A 17,413-nucleotide genomic window follows, 5' to 3' on the forward strand; every position below is an offset into this window, starting at 1 on the left:
CCTTCTTCTATCTTCAAACCTAACATCACTTTCACTTGCATTAAAAGGCAGGGAATACATTATAAAGTCAATACAGGAGCAAGTAACAAGAGAAATGGGCTGGGAGAGAGAACCGTCTTAATTTACCAAACTGCTCCTATTCTGGGTCACTAGCTAAAACAGCAAGGAGTTGTTTGAAGGGTGGGTAGGTGTTTGAAGTATGAAATAGAAAATTTTTCATAAATTCCAATGCTCCTCTTCCAAAATAAGACAAGTTTCTACAGAGTGTTTTTCCTCTCTCTTTCTGCTCTCCAATGCAAATGCATGGAGAGAATGTTTTAAAAATTCCTGAACCCGGGAATATATTTATTCTCATGTATGAAAATCTATCCATCCACTGTCTCAGCAGAGTTTAAAATCATAGCTAATAGGTTAACAACTGTTTTTCTTCTGCTTCAAATGAAAAATATCAGAAAGCTGGGGGAATGTTCGACTTCCGAATTTGTACTGACTGCTCACAGCTACCTGCGATGTCTGTTTGACAGGACTGACATTTTGTACCGCTGTGAGATGGGAAAACGTGTGACATTTTTATTCATGGTGGCGTACGCCCTTGTAATGATCAGCCCTGGTCGATGTGCTTACTGCAGGAGCCCCTGAGCCCTCAGAGAACAAACAGGAACCGAAGGTGCCAGCAGTTCGACTGCCTTATTAAACACTACCAGGATTCTAACGAAGAGCAACTGCTGGAAAATCTCACTGTCAAATCCTCAAGGACACTGTCAATGCAGAGCTAACTGCATATATTTTTCATTTAAAATACTGGAAAATCCAGATATGTGGTATTAAAAATAAAGAAAAAAGCCAGACTGTTTTTGTGGGTGTGTTTTTTGTGGGTGTGGTCAGCTTTTCACAGGGCTATCAGTGGGCCTAATATCGGAATTCAAATCTAGGAAATCCATGCTGCCTAGCTGATTTTAATGAATGTCAGTAGATGGATACATACTTCATTATTTTTTTAAAAGCCGTTTCTCTCTAGCAGGCGGGATGCTTGAAATAAGCAGGCCTCTCATTTAAGAAATTCTAAAAACAATGTTTTTACAACAAGCACAGCCTATCTGCCTTGTTTGGCTCCAGCATTTGCTGAGGAAGTCTATATTATTAGGGCAATATCCCCTCTACCACCACAAAAAAAATTACATTCCTTCTAAATGTATAGCATGCACTTTGTAACTGTTCTACTCTGTACTAACCAGCCCTGGCTCTGAAAAGGCAAATCCAAATACAGCTGGCCACAAAAGCAATCACAGTGAGCTTAGCAGTTAGAAGAACTGCGTGTTATATTTCACGTACTTCCCTTTTAATCTTTCTGTTCAATCCAGGGGCCCAGAGGTCAATTTAGACATTTATGGCCTAACTGCACATATCCACTTGATCAGTTATATGTAAGAAACTTCTGGATGCTGATGTCCATTGACAGCCTAAGTGAGTCATCCACAAGACCCTCTGAGCTTTTCTCAGGTTGTCAATCTAGGTGATTTGGTTAGCCTTGCATGCACTGATGTATTTATTTTATATATGTATGTATTATTTATAAAGCATAGCTATGTTTCCATATACCAGCAGTGATGTCCCTCAGAGTAACAGGTCTAACAAGGAGACTGTACAAAAATGTTACAGTTGCTATAGCTTGTCACAAAACCCTAGGAGGGCTGCTAAACTACAGTGTTCCTCCATACATCCCGATCCAAGGGTTATCACATTTGACTTACATGTACCCAGGAAAGTACTTTTATTCTGCACAGCACTGTAGACCAGCCTCATTTAAAGCATTTGGAATGCCAAAGCTGGCAAAACATATAGGACCTGATTCAGAATACGCATCTGTATGAACAGACACCTTTGCCTCTCCTGATGCAGGATTGGGGTCCTACTGTCTGTGTCACATTAGTCTAAGCCTGAGCTTCTATGCAATGTGAGCTACACACATGGAACTGTTCTAGTAGCCAAGGACATAGCTGTCTTGGACTCATTAGAAAACATTGGCAACTGAGGCATGCACTGCAGCTGGTGTAGGTGTACATCTTCCTAAAGAGAGAGCCAGGTCTCACTTGTCAAATATTTACATGCATGAGAAGAGCATGAGCCTTTAGTTAGATAATTCCTATCCTATGGATTGTCACTCCTGCAAATCTCTCATGCCGCGAAGCTGGGTTTCACCCAAATGCGTTATTTCCCTGGTGCATTGACATCATTTTCAGTCTCTAAGAACAGTGTCACTGTAAAACAGCAAAGGACAGTTATTCTGCAACACACATCAGATGAACAACTGTTTCTGGACCAAGTACAGTCCTGCCCCCTTTAAAATTCTCCTCTCCTTCAGGGGGACTTCCACTGAAGAACACTGAATTCCTGTTGAAAAGGATGGGGTAGAGGAGGAGATTGGCCTTTCCTACAGAATAGGAAGAATTTTAAAGGGCCAGGACTATATTTGTATTAAACCCATGAGCACTAGGCAGAGGGAGGAGAGGACCCAACCTCGGCTTACATAAAGGAAGAGGGAGGCCACCTTGTCCATCAGTGGGGAGGAGAGGGATGGAGGCTTGTTTCCTTAATGAAGATGTCTAACCCGTTAGCGAGTTTGGAGCGGAGCTGGGGGGAGAGGAGGAGCCTGGCTCTGAAACCACAGCATACAATTGCATGAATATTAGAAAATGAACTTGTTTCCCCCTTTGATTTCTACTTCACTACAATATAATTCCTGCTGAGACAAAGGGGAAATCTGCTATTATTCCAATGCACCTGGGTGTGAGGGGAGTTACATGGTCCGGCAAAGCAGCCTTCGTCCCCTCCTCACTTGATCTCTTTTATACTGGAGATAATCCCTCCTTCTGCTTGCCCCTGGCCTTCCTGATGCAGTTCTGCATTTCTGGAATGTAGCTGGCTTGTTCTTTTTTTCCCCTCCCTGACCTCCTTATGCTGTTTAATCTTCTCAAAGAAGAAACCTGCCACTCTGCCACAGTAGCATCGCTCGTTCTGCACCTCTAGAGGCAGGCCATAAAGGAGGAATGAACATGCCTGCATAGCTCCCTTACACCAAATGATCAGAACAGCAAATGAGTTGGAAATGTCCAAGCCTCCATCCCGCAAAAGTTTAATTGCCAGTAAGAATCCAACTTGGAAGAGCATTCTGGATAAGTGGGAGGCCCATTTAGATTCACAGATAGATTCCTTTCAATTTAATCCACTATTCCTGAAATTCAGTTAAAATTGGTTCCCCAGAATGTTAATTCTTCCTAATTTGCATCAGAAGTGGAATATAATCAAATCTCTTAAATAAATGGGCACTTGACAAAAGTCCTTTGCATTTTTCTCCTTTTCCATTTTATTGAATTCCATCTTTTGAAAATAAATGAAATAAGAATAATTCTATTCCCAGATAACAACAATATTCCATAGAACCTTGAACACATTCACACTGACTACAAACAATTATAGAAGTGATTAGAACTGCCAGTATAATTCACTTCTTGTGGAATGATGCACAAAGGGAGAAGGGGCTGAACATTTCCCCAACAGCCAATGGTTTAATCTGATCAGCCACATCAGCCTGGGTTTGTTTTGCACTATACTGTACCCTGCGGTGCTGTTAATGGTGTAAGTTCTGCAGGTTAGGAACTTTGTCACAGGGTGGGCTGGCCCTTTAAAGGAGCTGGAATCAGTCCCGCTTGTGCCTAGTTAAGCTACCTCCCAGATGCTGGGTTTGAAACCTGGGATCAAGTGCTTGTCCTGCAGGTCAGCTGCCCTCATATAAGAAGCAGGCAACCAGCTCAGTCACGGTGGAACGGCAGGGAGACTCCTGCAGGAGACCCTGGGAAAGGACCGGAGGAGGGGGGTCTTCAAAGCAGCTAGGTGGAAGATCTGGCTGAAGATGTGCTGTGTGGGCAGGGGCAGAAGCGTTATCAAGAAGAAGCCTGGCTTATCAGGTTTGAGTGTGACAGTTAAGTTTTGGACAATAACTCCATCCTTCAGGAAAGGACTAAAATCTGCTGCTGGTGGGTCTTTTATTTGACTGTGTTAGCCCATCAACTTGGGCTATTAGATTTGGCACACTTCACCTACTGTCCAGTGCTGTGCAGTTGATGGGTCTATATAAACCAACACAGTTGCAGAGGAGATACTGAATCATGACAAAAAGAAAAGGAGTACTTGTGGCATCCATTTGTTTAATAGGTAATGACAATTACCTATTAAACAAATGGATCTGTTGGACTAGGAGAGATCATGGCTGATGAGAGTTACCTAGGCTGAGAGAGTGAAGGAGGCATGTGCTCAACTTCATGTGCCAATAGCTTCAAGCCCACCCAGTAAGATTTACCAAACAACCTCCTGCCCTCATCACACATCCAGCATTGCAATTTATATACACACTCATTAAGCAACTAAAGACTTCTAAGTATTCAGAACAAATTAAAGATATTTAAAGCATACAGCATCCATCCTCCTGGCTGTGCTGCTGGAGACACCAGAAGGGATTATCCCTCAGAACATCTATCACAGCAATAGCAGGCACACCCATAGCATGGTGGCTCAGCAGTACTTAGCCACAGAGAAAAGTACCTCTAAGATGGCTCCATAGCCTCCTCTGCCTGGGTGATAACTCTACATAGTGCAAAGTTAAATACATTTGAAATAATTATGAAAGTTTGTTGGTCAATAAAAGCTCATCATAATTCAGAGAGATGTTAGGTGTTTCTTCCAGACCCTTTTAAATGAATCTTATTAAACTGGAATAACCCGTCCACCCATGAGATTCACACTCTACCTGAGACTGATCGTGAAGGTCACGCAGAGGTTTTCAGCTGGTCAAATATGTAGCGGCCCTTTTATTAGGTGACAACAGTTCAGTGAGAACACATTGCACTGCTACTCTGCACTGGCTCCACTTCCATTTCCTGAGATGCTGCAAGTCCTAGTTCTAATCTTTGATATGCTCAAAGCCTTAGTTACTTCAGATGGGGTGTGGGTGTCCCACCCAAACATTCACAGTGAGCAGGGACATTGTGCCTGTTTGGGTGAAATCTGCAGAAGATAGGATCTGAAGGATTTCAGTGTAAGGATCTAGACAGCAGAGTGAACTACCACTGGCGAGATTAGGATAAGCATGAGTCTTGAAACCTTCAGGGCACAAGGCAAGACTCAACTGTTGTGGAAGCTTTCCAAAAACAACTACAGCATGGCTAGGAAACAAACAAGTGACATCAATCCACTTGGCAGCAGGAGGATGGAAAACATCATCTCCATTGGATGTTATGGTACATTTCTTAATTACATGAATGGTACCTAAATACTATGATGAGGTATCTATTAGACATGCACATAATAAACAGGGTTTGAAGAAGCTGCACTCATCAAAGGAACAGCCACCTCCTGGTGGTATGACAGCTGCGTATACTAAGCTCCCCAGGACCCGCAGGGGTAGGAAGAGAAGTGGCAGAGGGACGCTTTGGGAGGCTAAGGAAGTTTTGTGGGTGAGCCAGGGCATGACCATTCCAGGCCTTTCTTCAACCAAGCTGATTGAATAAAAGCAAATCCAGTGTTGACTGAATAAGTATGTGAGAAATATTTATGATGCTGGATATATGTTGAGTTCCTCGGTCATTGGCTATGATAGTTTTCCTTGTTCCCTTTTCTCTGAAAATAGACTAATAGTCACTAAATAGATGACAGTCAAACACATTCAGGAAACACTAAATCCATAATCAGAATCACCTGATTTTTTCATCTCGATCCTTGTAAGTGTGTCCTGAATCTCACTTTTCTCTCAGCTGTCAGTTTTCCTCCCATTTTTAAATTTATTGGATCTCATGCTTTGGCATCTTTGTCACTTAGTGAACTTAAGTTTGTTTTTCTAAATGTTTTGTGGCCATGACGTGATAAATTCAACTTTCGAGATTGGGCTATTAAAGGTTAACATGTTCTAAGAATCCAAATGACATACCAAGGAAGGAGGATGGTCTTGAGGTGAAGGCACCACTATGGGACTCAGAAGATGTTTGTTCAGTTCCCGGTGTGGCCACTGATTTCCATGTGGCCTTGGAGCAAGTCACTTTGCCCTTCTCGGCCACTGTTCCCCACTTATAAAATGAGGATAATAATTTTTTAACCTCCCTCAGTGGTGTTGTGAGGAACTCAGGAAGCACTCAGGTAACTATGTGCCAGGGATGATGTATGCGCAAAAACAGGCAGATTGATACTATCACATTATCCTTGCAAATCAATGTCCAATCAACAGACAAACTTAAAACAAACTGAAAAGGAAAGAGGAAGATGAACTATTTGAACAACTTTGTTATGAGAGAAACACAGTAACCCATATAACAAGTTCTTTGATCTAATCTCTTCCCCAGGCCCCATTCCTGAGGCCAAGTGGTTCATAACTGCATTATGGATATGGTTTAAGGAAGAAGAATTAACACTACTCATGGATCTCATTTCAGGGACTTGAGGAGAGGTGGCTGGAGAGGGTAAGGAAGCAGCTGTCCCTATAATTCTGGGGCTCACTTTCCCAATCCATATTTTGAAGGAGGATTGCTGTTGGATCAGGTTGTTCTATAAAGTTAGTTTGTAAAGTGGGAGGAGAGATTTTCCTTTCACAGCATGCTACTAACTGCTGTGAATGTGGTCCCAGTATAGTCAAACTTTGTTTTTCTTGCACTTATGTTCATATTGCACAAATTAAAGGAAAGCAAAGTCTGAATATAGGGGCCATCAAGTGTGAACGAAATCTATTCCTTAGTTCATTTCAAGATCCATACACATGTAAGATCATTAAAGTCAGACTGCATTTACCAGGTTTTCTGCTTCTTCAACCACAACATCAAAAGATAATTCCCTCTCCCCAGTCTTTTGGCAGTAATATTGATCTGTAAATATGGCACCTTTCCAAATATTTGCATGGGATGTAGAAATGGCTACTTCTGTGCAAACAGAAAAAGAATAAATTTCAAGATTTTAGCACAGATCTCTCCCCTCCCCAAGTTCAGTCTTGTACCAAGAATAAGAGTGAGCTTTTTTCCTAGCGTGACTGGAGTTATTGTTGTAACTCAATTTTTCCCGGTAGCATAACGTTTTATAAATTGGTGTGCGTGTATGGTGGGGAGAAATTAAAAGCTCCTCACATAACATCACTTCTGAAATCTATCAGAGTTGAAATCCAGACTTTAATTTATCTGCTGATCAATCAATTATGAAAATCGTGAAGTGGCAGAGCCCTGGAGCTGTTTAACATTAGGCTCTATATGGTGCTCTCATCACCACAGCTCCCACATCAACAACAGGCTAGTGATGGAAGGTGAAACTTCCAGCAAAATAATACAACTCAAGCATCACTAACAAAAAATTCAGAATCTGAAAAATGCTATAGGAATGTTCAGAGTCAGATACTCACCTTTATTCTCTGTTTTGAGCATAAAAAGATTAGATCTATGATCTACTCAGAGAGAAACAGTATTTTTGCAGGCATGAGTGCTTCAAATGTGGGAGAAGAAAATTGAGATTTTGTTAAAGTTCTTCCCAGACATTCTAACCAATAATCACAACCTGTATCATAATGGGTCCAACTGCTTCCAGTTCTGTGTCTTGCCAAACATCCAATACAGCCGTGTGTATAAAAGAGATGTGGAGAACAGGCTACGGTGACAAATGGAACACCACTTATTACAGACTTCAAATTTGAACTGACTATGTAAATCACAAGGAACAATCCAAGAATTTATATGACTATTTGCCTTGTAGTATTGTATTTATTCTCCATAAGGGCAAAGGATAAACCTGTACCATCTACCTGGAGAGAGAATGGAAAGAAAAGCTACGACTTCTAGGTCAGCAAACCAGTCCTGTATGCCATTTGCTACAGCTGCTCTCATCAGCCCTGTTCCAAAGTCTATGTTAGGTGCAGTACAGGCATTTTGAGGCCCACATCATTAATAGCCATGGCGAGCAATGTGGCTGGGTGGCAAGGGTGGACATAAATGTGTGATGCAGTCTAGTCTAAAGCTTTAAAGCACGGGAAAGGAAGGGATCCCTATCAACATCAAGGTCAGCAAGCGGTTGGTAGAGGAAGTATTTTGCAGTGGTGCATCAGACAGGCAGCCTTAGTTATCTAAAGAAATGAGGTGAAGATCCAGCGTCCTGGATCCCTCAAATGGTTTTTTAAAATTATTCCCCCTTCTCTCCACTGGCTAAACACTCGGTAATTTTGCAGCCATTGCCACTACTATTTGTTGGACAGCTTGTCTGGGTTCCTAGTGCATGATGGTAGTGTCTTCTACCTGAGTGACTCTAGGGCTAGGCTCACAGCCACAGTCCTAAGCAGAGAAGAAAAGCTATAGAAGATAAAAGGAGAGGAAAGGGGTTGTGATTGACCCATCCTGTAATGACCCATTACATAATTTTGTCATTCATATGAGCACCAAGGAGAGCTTCTCTCAATCTCTGGGCAGTTATAGGAACAGAAGTCAACAATTTAACCGAATTATCTACCCAAATTAAACACCCCCGTAAGGGGATGCCTGATAAATAATTGCAAAGCAAGATGAGACATCTTAAAAATCTCTATGCTGCAAAATCTAATAGTTAAGATGCTAGATAATAATACTGGATAAATTCTTAACAGTACTGAACAATTGAGTATTTAATATTTAGCCTCCTTAAGATGTTTTACTTACAGTTTTTGCAATTTAACAATTGCTAGTATGGACACAAAACAATAAGAGAAATGCTAGAAACTAACTTAAAATAGGATGAGATATAATGAGTTAAAATTAAAGGTTGCTGCTGGCTTCCTAGCCCATCCCCCTTTAACTAATCTGTCATGTAATGAAGAGAAGCACCAACATAGGACAGCTAGCTGCCGGTTCACTTACAGCAAGCTGATTAAGAATGTTCAACCAACAGCAGACTGCAGACCTTTCCAACGAAAATAAATAGACTGTATGCAAATGTGTTTGTCACTTTGACAGCATGTCTCAATTAAGGCATATCGCTGCTGTTGGTAGGCTCTGGCGCTGCAGTGGTATGGGTGAGCCAACTGCATTACTGATACACAGGGCTTGACCCTAATCCGCATGCATGCATTTTAAAAAATTCTGCCTTTACCACATACACTAGCATAATACTAGCAGACATGGAAAGCAAGTGACAATAAGAAAAAACCTTCTTTCATCCTCCCCAGTGTATAAGGCCTGCGAATGCACAAACAATGCTTATTTCAGCAGTTTTCATGCCTTTTTAATCGATTTTCCCCCCTCACTTATTTTACAAGGAGTTAAAAGTGACACTAAAATCTCCCCGTTTAATTGCTAGTTAGAGCTCATGTACCATTTAAATTGTAAAAGTTGATTTTTTTCAAAGCCTTAATTTTTATTTCCTAAACCTGTACACCTTTCACCCACTTGTCTGGAAGTATTGTTTAATTGTCTATATTGTGTGGCACTATGATCACAAGGAGGATCTGTGGAAGGACAAAGACTGTAAGCAAGATAGCTCTAGAACTATCAAGTTACACAATTTTTTGGAAACTGACATTTGTAATGTAATGACAGTAATAAGCATTTAGCAAATGAGCCTTTCACCTTTGCCAGTGGTTCACTAAAGATGATGTGTGTTTCTTTTGACAGAGAGAAAGTGATCTTTAAAAAATTTGAAAGTGATCATACCTCTGCCCACCACATGATTTTGGGTAAGCACTTTCCACTTGATTATGTACGTTAGTAATCCACAAAAGTGTTGGGATGATCCACCACCATGCAAATGTAAAAGAGTTGGTGGGGGCGGGGAGGGTTCAGGATTCCAAAACAAAAATGTAGGGTTTGCCTGGATTTCAGAAGGTTTTTAAAGAAAAGCAATGTTTTCCTGGTGGATTAAGGTGGCTGCATTTCTTCATTAGCCCCAAATCCCCTCAACTGTACTAGAGCAGAAAATAAATAAAAAATAAACCATCACTTAAAAAATTTAATTGGGGCGCAATCTGTTTGAGAAAACTTCCAACAACCTGCATTTAGCACAGCAGCCAAAGTTCTAAAAACATGCAATCAAATTCTAAAATAAGGAAAAGGAAGATCAAAAGGAAAACTGAAAATAAGATGCTGTAATGAATTATTGCTTCTTATGCATATATAGACATGATTTAATATCTAAACAGTAAGAAATCTAGTTATATTAACTTGCTAGGCATATGCTTTACTACTATTACTATCATTTACCTAAAATATGGCTTGCCTGTCATTTTAAAACTTCCATTTTCTGATAATGCACTGTTTTTTAACCATATTAATTCCAAATTTGTCCTTTAAGAAACCAGATAGTCACTTCTGTGCTCTAATGAGCCTCATAGATAAAAAAAGGTAAAAAGATCAGGAATAACAGAGGACATTGAATACAATGACAAAAATATCTTTTACAAATAAAATCTGTTAATGTAAGCTATGCTGGAAAGCGGATTGTGAATACTACGTGTTTTTCCATTCCGATTTTAATGATTTGATATAACATTTTCTACATGATGAGTTAGTATAAAACCAGCTATTTTTGTAGACACATTGTCAGAAACATAATGAGGATAGCTCGTATTTGGAGCTCAACTGTCAATATTGAAATATAGAGCACTATTAAAGAATTATTAATTGATTTTTTCCACTGGAATTCATTGCTTTTAAATTTTGAAGTCTGCTGAAGTGATAATAATAATTAGATGTTCTGTGCTAACACTAGTGATCTGCTTAGATAACTGAAGACATCTTAGATAACGTACCCTGTTGTACTAAAGGGATGTAGCATGATGCACACTAATGGAACAGGCAGAATAGTATATTATTACACTGCTGTAAATAAATGGTACATACTTTTGCAAATAGATCGAAAATATAATTTGCCTCAGAAAAATACCTTATACACAAAAGAAACCACTAAACATGATAAGAGCCTCCCAAACGTGGAGGTGAAATGGAAAATAAACCCAGAATGATGCAACTAATCTGTAAAAATTAATGAAAAGGCTAAAGTGATCTTTAAACGAACAATCTTTCAATTAAATATTTTTGCCTATCTATAACAAATACAATATAAACAAATCTAACATCACCTACCTGCCCAAAGTGTACTGTGATTGGTCTTCTATCTTCTCTGAGTTTAGGGTCCTTCTTTTCACCCAGTGGAGAAGAAGCTGTCCTTGGTAGGGATTCTTCTGGTGTTGCAGAGCATCCATTCTCAGCAATGTCCTGTATGGTAGGAAAAGGTGAATTACATGGCCAGAAACATTCCTGATTAAGGGTAACAGGCAGAAAGGAGGTACTAGAGGATAAAGCTGACTAAGCATTTTGATGTTAGGATCAAAAATCAAAAGCAGAGAAAATAAAACAATTAGCATAGAACATTTCATTGTATTTTGTTAATCACAGTCTATGTGCAGAAATCCCATAAAATACCAAAGCTGCAAACACAAACATTAAATACCACTATATTAAATAAAATGTGTCTGACTTATACAGACAAAAGCCAGAAATTTGAAAGGTAAGGGCTAACATAGCTCTAATTCTTGCACTGTGAGAATAAAGACAACACCATGAGGAAAGGTCTGAATGCAACCTTAGAAACTGAGCTTTCTTGCATTTTGTACATTTAAGTTGTACCTTTAATATCATTTTATGTACTTACATAGAATTCTGTATAACAGAACATTTATCTATGGAAATACAAGCTCAGGTGTAGTGGTATTAAGGGAACAAATTCACAGCTTAGTTAGTTAAGCTGGCCCATGTGTGGCCAGTGTTGACGATGCCTTGAAGAGTATACATGTCACAACTTGCAGCCTAACATCAGTTTCTTTTTGACCTAAGTCCTGATCTTAAGCAAAATGAACAAGCAACCTAGGTTACAAAGTTTGGTGAGTGTGTGTGTGTGGTGTGTATAACATAGGAATATAAAACATAAAGAATGGACTTGGAAAAGAAAGGCATGCAGACATCTTACAGAGAATCAAGAAGATGGAAAGAGCTGGTACAATCAGTTGAGAAATAGTCTGCAACATAGTGAGCCTAAACCTTAAATCTCTTTGCAACAATGTCAAGGAAAAAATGCTTGGTAAATATAGAGGGAAACCTGCACACACTGTAGCTTTGCAAGACTGACCTGAGGTTGGCTGCTGACATAGATATTGCTTTGATGGAGTGACCTTTGACATGCTCTCTCAAGTTTCAGTATCACTAAAGTATAATAATGAGACATGTAAGCTGAAAGCCAATTAGAAATGGTTCTTTTGGACACAGACTGACCTAATGTGTTTGGGTCAAGTGAAACAAAAAACTGGATGGACTTTCGAAGGGGCTTTGTCTGCTCCACATAGAAACTGATAGACCTTTTTAGATCCAGCTGGTGGTCCAGCATATTAGTAACAAGGGCCTGCAACAAACACTATTATGAGAAAGATAGCTTTCTACAAAGGATACAGAACTTCAACTCACCGAAGCCAGCAAGAGGGGACCTTGTCAGTTTTGGAGCCCCATAACACAACAATAGTATATATTATTTTGAAACATAAGATGCTCATGAAAGCAAAATGCAAACTGAAAACAAAGCAAAGGAAAAGCAGCTTCAAGGAAGACTCCTGACTGCTGAGTGAATCACAATAAAAGCTGTGAGACTATTGCAAATCCCTGAAGTCTTTTCCCCCTTATGGGTATGCTACACTTCTCAGCTGATGGCACTGCATGTAGGGAGAAGCAAGTGTTCATTAAGTATTCTCTCCAGTGCTAGAGAATACACTAGCCACCATTTTTGCCTTTAAGTTTAACATATTTCTGTTTGAGGACATGGGCAAGGGATCTGTTACAGATTTCATTGAAGAGGAATTCATCATGTCTTGATTCACAGACCAATTATCAGTGAACAAGTGACTTAAGACCTCAGTATCTGTAAAGGTGCCCAGAGAGGCAGACAAGTCAACAACACTGCCTCAGTCATCAGGAATAGAACGTACTTGGCTGAAAAACGTTTGTGCCTTCATGACTGAAAGCACATCTGTGCCAAACAGTCACAGAAAGCTGATTCTTCATGAACGGAACTAGACTCTGAGCTCACGGTACAAATGACTGAATATTAAGGTGTCTGGCATTATTGTACTCAGAAACCATTGAATGAACTAGGTTAAACTCCTGTCATGTCAGTCTAGGTGCAGCAGCCTCAATTCACAAACAGCCTTTAAACATGGGTGCAACTGATAGGTAGTAGGAGATACAACCCTCCCTTAGTCGAAAAGGAAGCACAGAAAGGTGTACTACAAGTTGGGATGTTAAACACTCTCACAAGTCAGAAGCAACAAAATCAGTCTCGGGTACCAAGTATCGGGGGTAGCCGTGTTAGTCTGTAACCACAAAAACAACAAGATGTCCAGTGGCACCTTAAAGACTAACAGATTTATTTGGGCATAACACCGGACTCCTGATTGTTCTTGTAGTCTCAGATACGGTACCCAGGGCAAGCTGAGTTGCCTTTAAAGCAATCTCTTGTCTTCAGTACCAGCATTGACAAAGAATTTTCAAATCATGTAAGACTTCAAATCTGGAACACCGTCAAAGGAGCTAATTGCTAACAAACAAGTTTCTTAAGGAAAGTTAAAACCTCCTCAGCCTCTTGTTCCCATACTTCACTTTGCAATCCTATTGCTGTCCATGAAACATGCCAAAAGTCCAGGCAGGACTTAAACTTACGCTACATAGAGTATTTAAAACAAGAAACCATCCAAAGTAAAAATACTGAACCACACCACACACACCCTGTCAGAAAGAAATTAGCACATGATCATAGCACAATATTAAAATGTCACACAAAGTAAAACACTGACTGAGAAAAAATATTCTATTGATTTCTGCAGAAAAGACTGACAACATTCATTCAATATATATCTGCATGTAATGTTTCATATACAGATACACCCTAACATCTGTGCCTGGAGGAAAAGTCTTTGCTAAACTGAGGTATGAATTTGCTACCCCATTGTCAGGTGACAGAGTGTAGATCAATACATTAATTTTTTTTAAAGATTACATGTATGGCTATGCAACATTTACAGATGTGTAAAATGTAGCCACTCTATTGAATAATTGCTATTTAATCAGCAGAATGCCTTCATATTTTTCTAACTACTTATTTATTTAATAGACTAGAAAATCTATGTATTATAAATCATACAGCAAACAGTAAAAGCATAGTCCAGAGGGATTCTTTAGGTTATTTTATATAACCCTAAAAGTGGCATTTGCAATAGCCTGGATAACAGACCTTTAACTAGAGGGCACAAACAGATCTAGTAAATAAAATAATGTTGAATTAATTATTATTGTGAAATGCCTCATCATTTATTTAAAGCTATAGATTGTCTAGTCTCACCTACAGTGAGATGCTTTCAGTAAGTTACATTCTTCTTACTAGTTGCACCTTAGAGACTAACAAATTTATTTGAGCATAAGCTTTTGTGAGCTACAGCTCACTTCATCGGATGCATGATGAAGTGAGCTGTAGCTCACAAAAGTTTACGCTCAAATAAATTTGTTGGTCTCTAAGGTGCCACAAGTACTCCTTTTCTTTTTGCAAATACAGACTAACATGGCTGCTACTCGGAAACCTGTCATTCTTCTTACTGAAAGTTGAGGGTGGTACCACTCACATTCCTCCTTCTTCCTAATTCTGTACAGTTAGGCTTCAAAGGAGGCCAAGTAACAGAATGACTTGACCACCTTGCTCCATTTAGGAAAAGAAAAATTTGCCTTTACTTTAAAAAAAAACAACAACAACAACTATAGCAGGTATAAAATAAAGCTACCATACAGTAACATAGAATATCAGGGTTGGAAGGGACCTCAGGAGATCATCTAGTCCAACCCCCTGCTCAAAGCAGGACCAATCCCCAATGTTTGCCCCAAATCCCTAAATGGCCCCCTCAAGGATTAAACTCACAACCCTGGATTTAGCAAGCTAATACTCAAACCACTGAGCTATCCCTCCCCCTGTTAACAATTATTTGCTATCAGTCATAAGGATCCTCTGAAAACTATTTCTGTTGCTTTGAAATACTGTACCACAAATGAACAAGGGATGGGAATAGAGCCCCATTCAATCTCCACGATCATATTAAAGAAGGACCTTACACACAGCACAATGACCTCTCAATAGGTCATTCCCACATTTCCCATTTGCAATTCAAACCCAAAACTGGAGCAGACCAAGGGCAAAATGGGCTCTTGATTATATTTAAGAGGTCATCATTGCTATGCAGAGTTGTAGGAAGCAGACCTCCAGCTCTACTGCATTTTTAAATTCTATCATTGTATAGAAACCGCTCCTATTTGGCAGTAAAAACTGAAAAAGGGATGTTTAGATTTGACTTTTCCTTACCAGTAGCCTGCACGCTTTTCACACTCATACTAGAAAATTATATTTTAAGTTGCAGTAGGCTGTCAAGTCAAATTAAGAATAGTTTTAAATTACTGCAGAAAATGGTAGAGTAACACTCAAGATCAGCAAAATTACATATGTATTTAATGATGCCAGAATTTCAGTTACAAAATAACTCTGTCATTAGCAAGCACATGAAAAAGATGAAACTCTCTAGAAATTGGTAAAAGCAAGTGAAAATTGATAAGGGTGCACTAATGGATATGTTAACAATTGAGCAATGCAGACACCTTTCCGTTAAAAAAAAGTACGATGGTTAGTGAAATAGGTTTCACCATTTGTGTCACCTAAAACACAACAACACCTCATTCTAACATTATCGCCTGATGTTGTGCTTGAAAACAATAAGGGGTGGGAAAAAGCGAAAAAGATCAGAGTGATCTGAAAGGGAGAGAGGTAGAAATTCTAAGTCTTGAGTATTTACATGAATATTTTATGATGATTCTTTTGAAGTATAAGATTGCATTGTTAATCTTATTTGCAGAAATGCTAAATAGCAAGAAAAATGCATTTTTAGTCCAAATGGGATCTAACAGGTTGAATGGAGGAGAGTTGAGTGCGAGCGTTTTGGGGGAAGATTTTAGAACCACTCAATTTTAAATAAAAAGAAAAGGACTACTTGTGGCACCTTAGAGACTAACAAATGTATTTGAGTGAGCTGTAGCTCACGAAAGCTTATGCTCAAATAAATCTGTTAGTCTCTAAGATGCCACAAGTACTCCTTTTCTTTTTGCGAATACAGACTAATACGGCTGCTACTCTGAAACCTGTCAATTTTAAATAGTGTTTGTGTTTTTTAAAATGAACGAAGGTATCTGGAGTACTAGGGAGGGAGGGAACAAGAATAAAGCTAAATAAATTAATGAATAACAGATATCTCATTAATTGGAAAGTGTCTGATCTTTTGTATATAAATGTCACAGAGCATAATATAATACCAGCAATAAAAAATGGTATAGTAAAATTCAGTGATTTTACTTAGTGCTGTTTTCTCTACAGATGCATGTGTTGGGGATGGGGAAACACATTTCATTAGTTATTAGATTATGTTCAGAAACTAAAACACATGGAGTTAACTATCGCATAGGAAAATGTTGCATGCAGAAAAATTGCCTCCAGTTTTCTTTCTGTGATCAAATTCTACGATCAGTCACCTGAAATGAGGTAACAAGTAAATATGAGGTTATTTTAAATCAACTGAACCAAATCTCCACCAATGTGCCCAACACTGTAGCTAATGGTCCGCTGGTCCTTGCATTACACAGACCTTATTTCATGAGTTGATTATTACTACCTGGTGGTGAAAACCCCTCAGTACTGATAAGTTGACAAGTTTAGGCAGAGAAGGAACTTTTCCATTAATATTTAAAATAGATATATCCATTTGACACAGCCTTAACATTGTTTTGGATATTTTGAGAACAACAAATTAAATTACTGAAATATTGATTTTAAAAATCAGCAGTTGTGTAAGGTGCAGTAAATCAGAAAAACATTCTGAGTGAGATCTTTGCAGTTACTAAATTGGCTACCTTGTACTCCCAATTGACTGTAATGGCTCTGATCTATAGACTAAATAGAATAACTAGAAGAAACCTAAAGGCAGAATCATCCATATAGTATGTATTCATATGACTACCCCAACAGCATCAAAAGTAGCAATTAATATTGGATACTACACTGCTCAGACACAACTTAGCATTCCGTGAATTTTACTGTTTAAACACAAAAAAGAATGAAATTCAGAGACAATAAAATGTCATCAAAAGTGCTGGCAAACTTAAAACTGCAAGAAATTCAGATTTAAAAATTACTTCAACCCTAGTTCTACAACACTGTGCCTAAACTTCACACTGATGACATGCGATAACCATGTGTCCAATGAGAAACCTTGGGTTATTTCCCCTGAAAAGTTACCAGAGGA

The 17,413-nt window shown here is 39.1% G+C and overlaps 1 protein-coding gene across 13 annotated transcripts in view; it reads right to left on the bottom strand.

The window, feature by feature from the left end:
- The window catches only part of DENND1A (DENN domain containing 1A), a 379,559-nt gene that overhangs the window by 40,239 nt on the left and 321,907 nt on the right, over positions 1 to 17,413 (bottom strand). For all 13 annotated transcript variants that reach the window (XM_038374765.2, XM_043498901.1, XM_038374762.2 and 10 more), the window contains one exon: positions 11,127 to 11,258. In XM_038374765.2, coding sequence (XP_038230693.1) covers positions 11,127 to 11,258 — 132 coding nt within the window. The remainder of the gene's footprint in view (positions 1 to 11,126; positions 11,259 to 17,413) is intronic.

Source organism: Dermochelys coriacea, chromosome 16 (assembly GCF_009764565.3).
Source record: "Dermochelys coriacea isolate rDerCor1 chromosome 16, rDerCor1.pri.v4, whole genome shotgun sequence".
Lineage (NCBI taxonomy): Eukaryota > Metazoa > Chordata > Testudines > Dermochelyidae > Dermochelys > Dermochelys coriacea.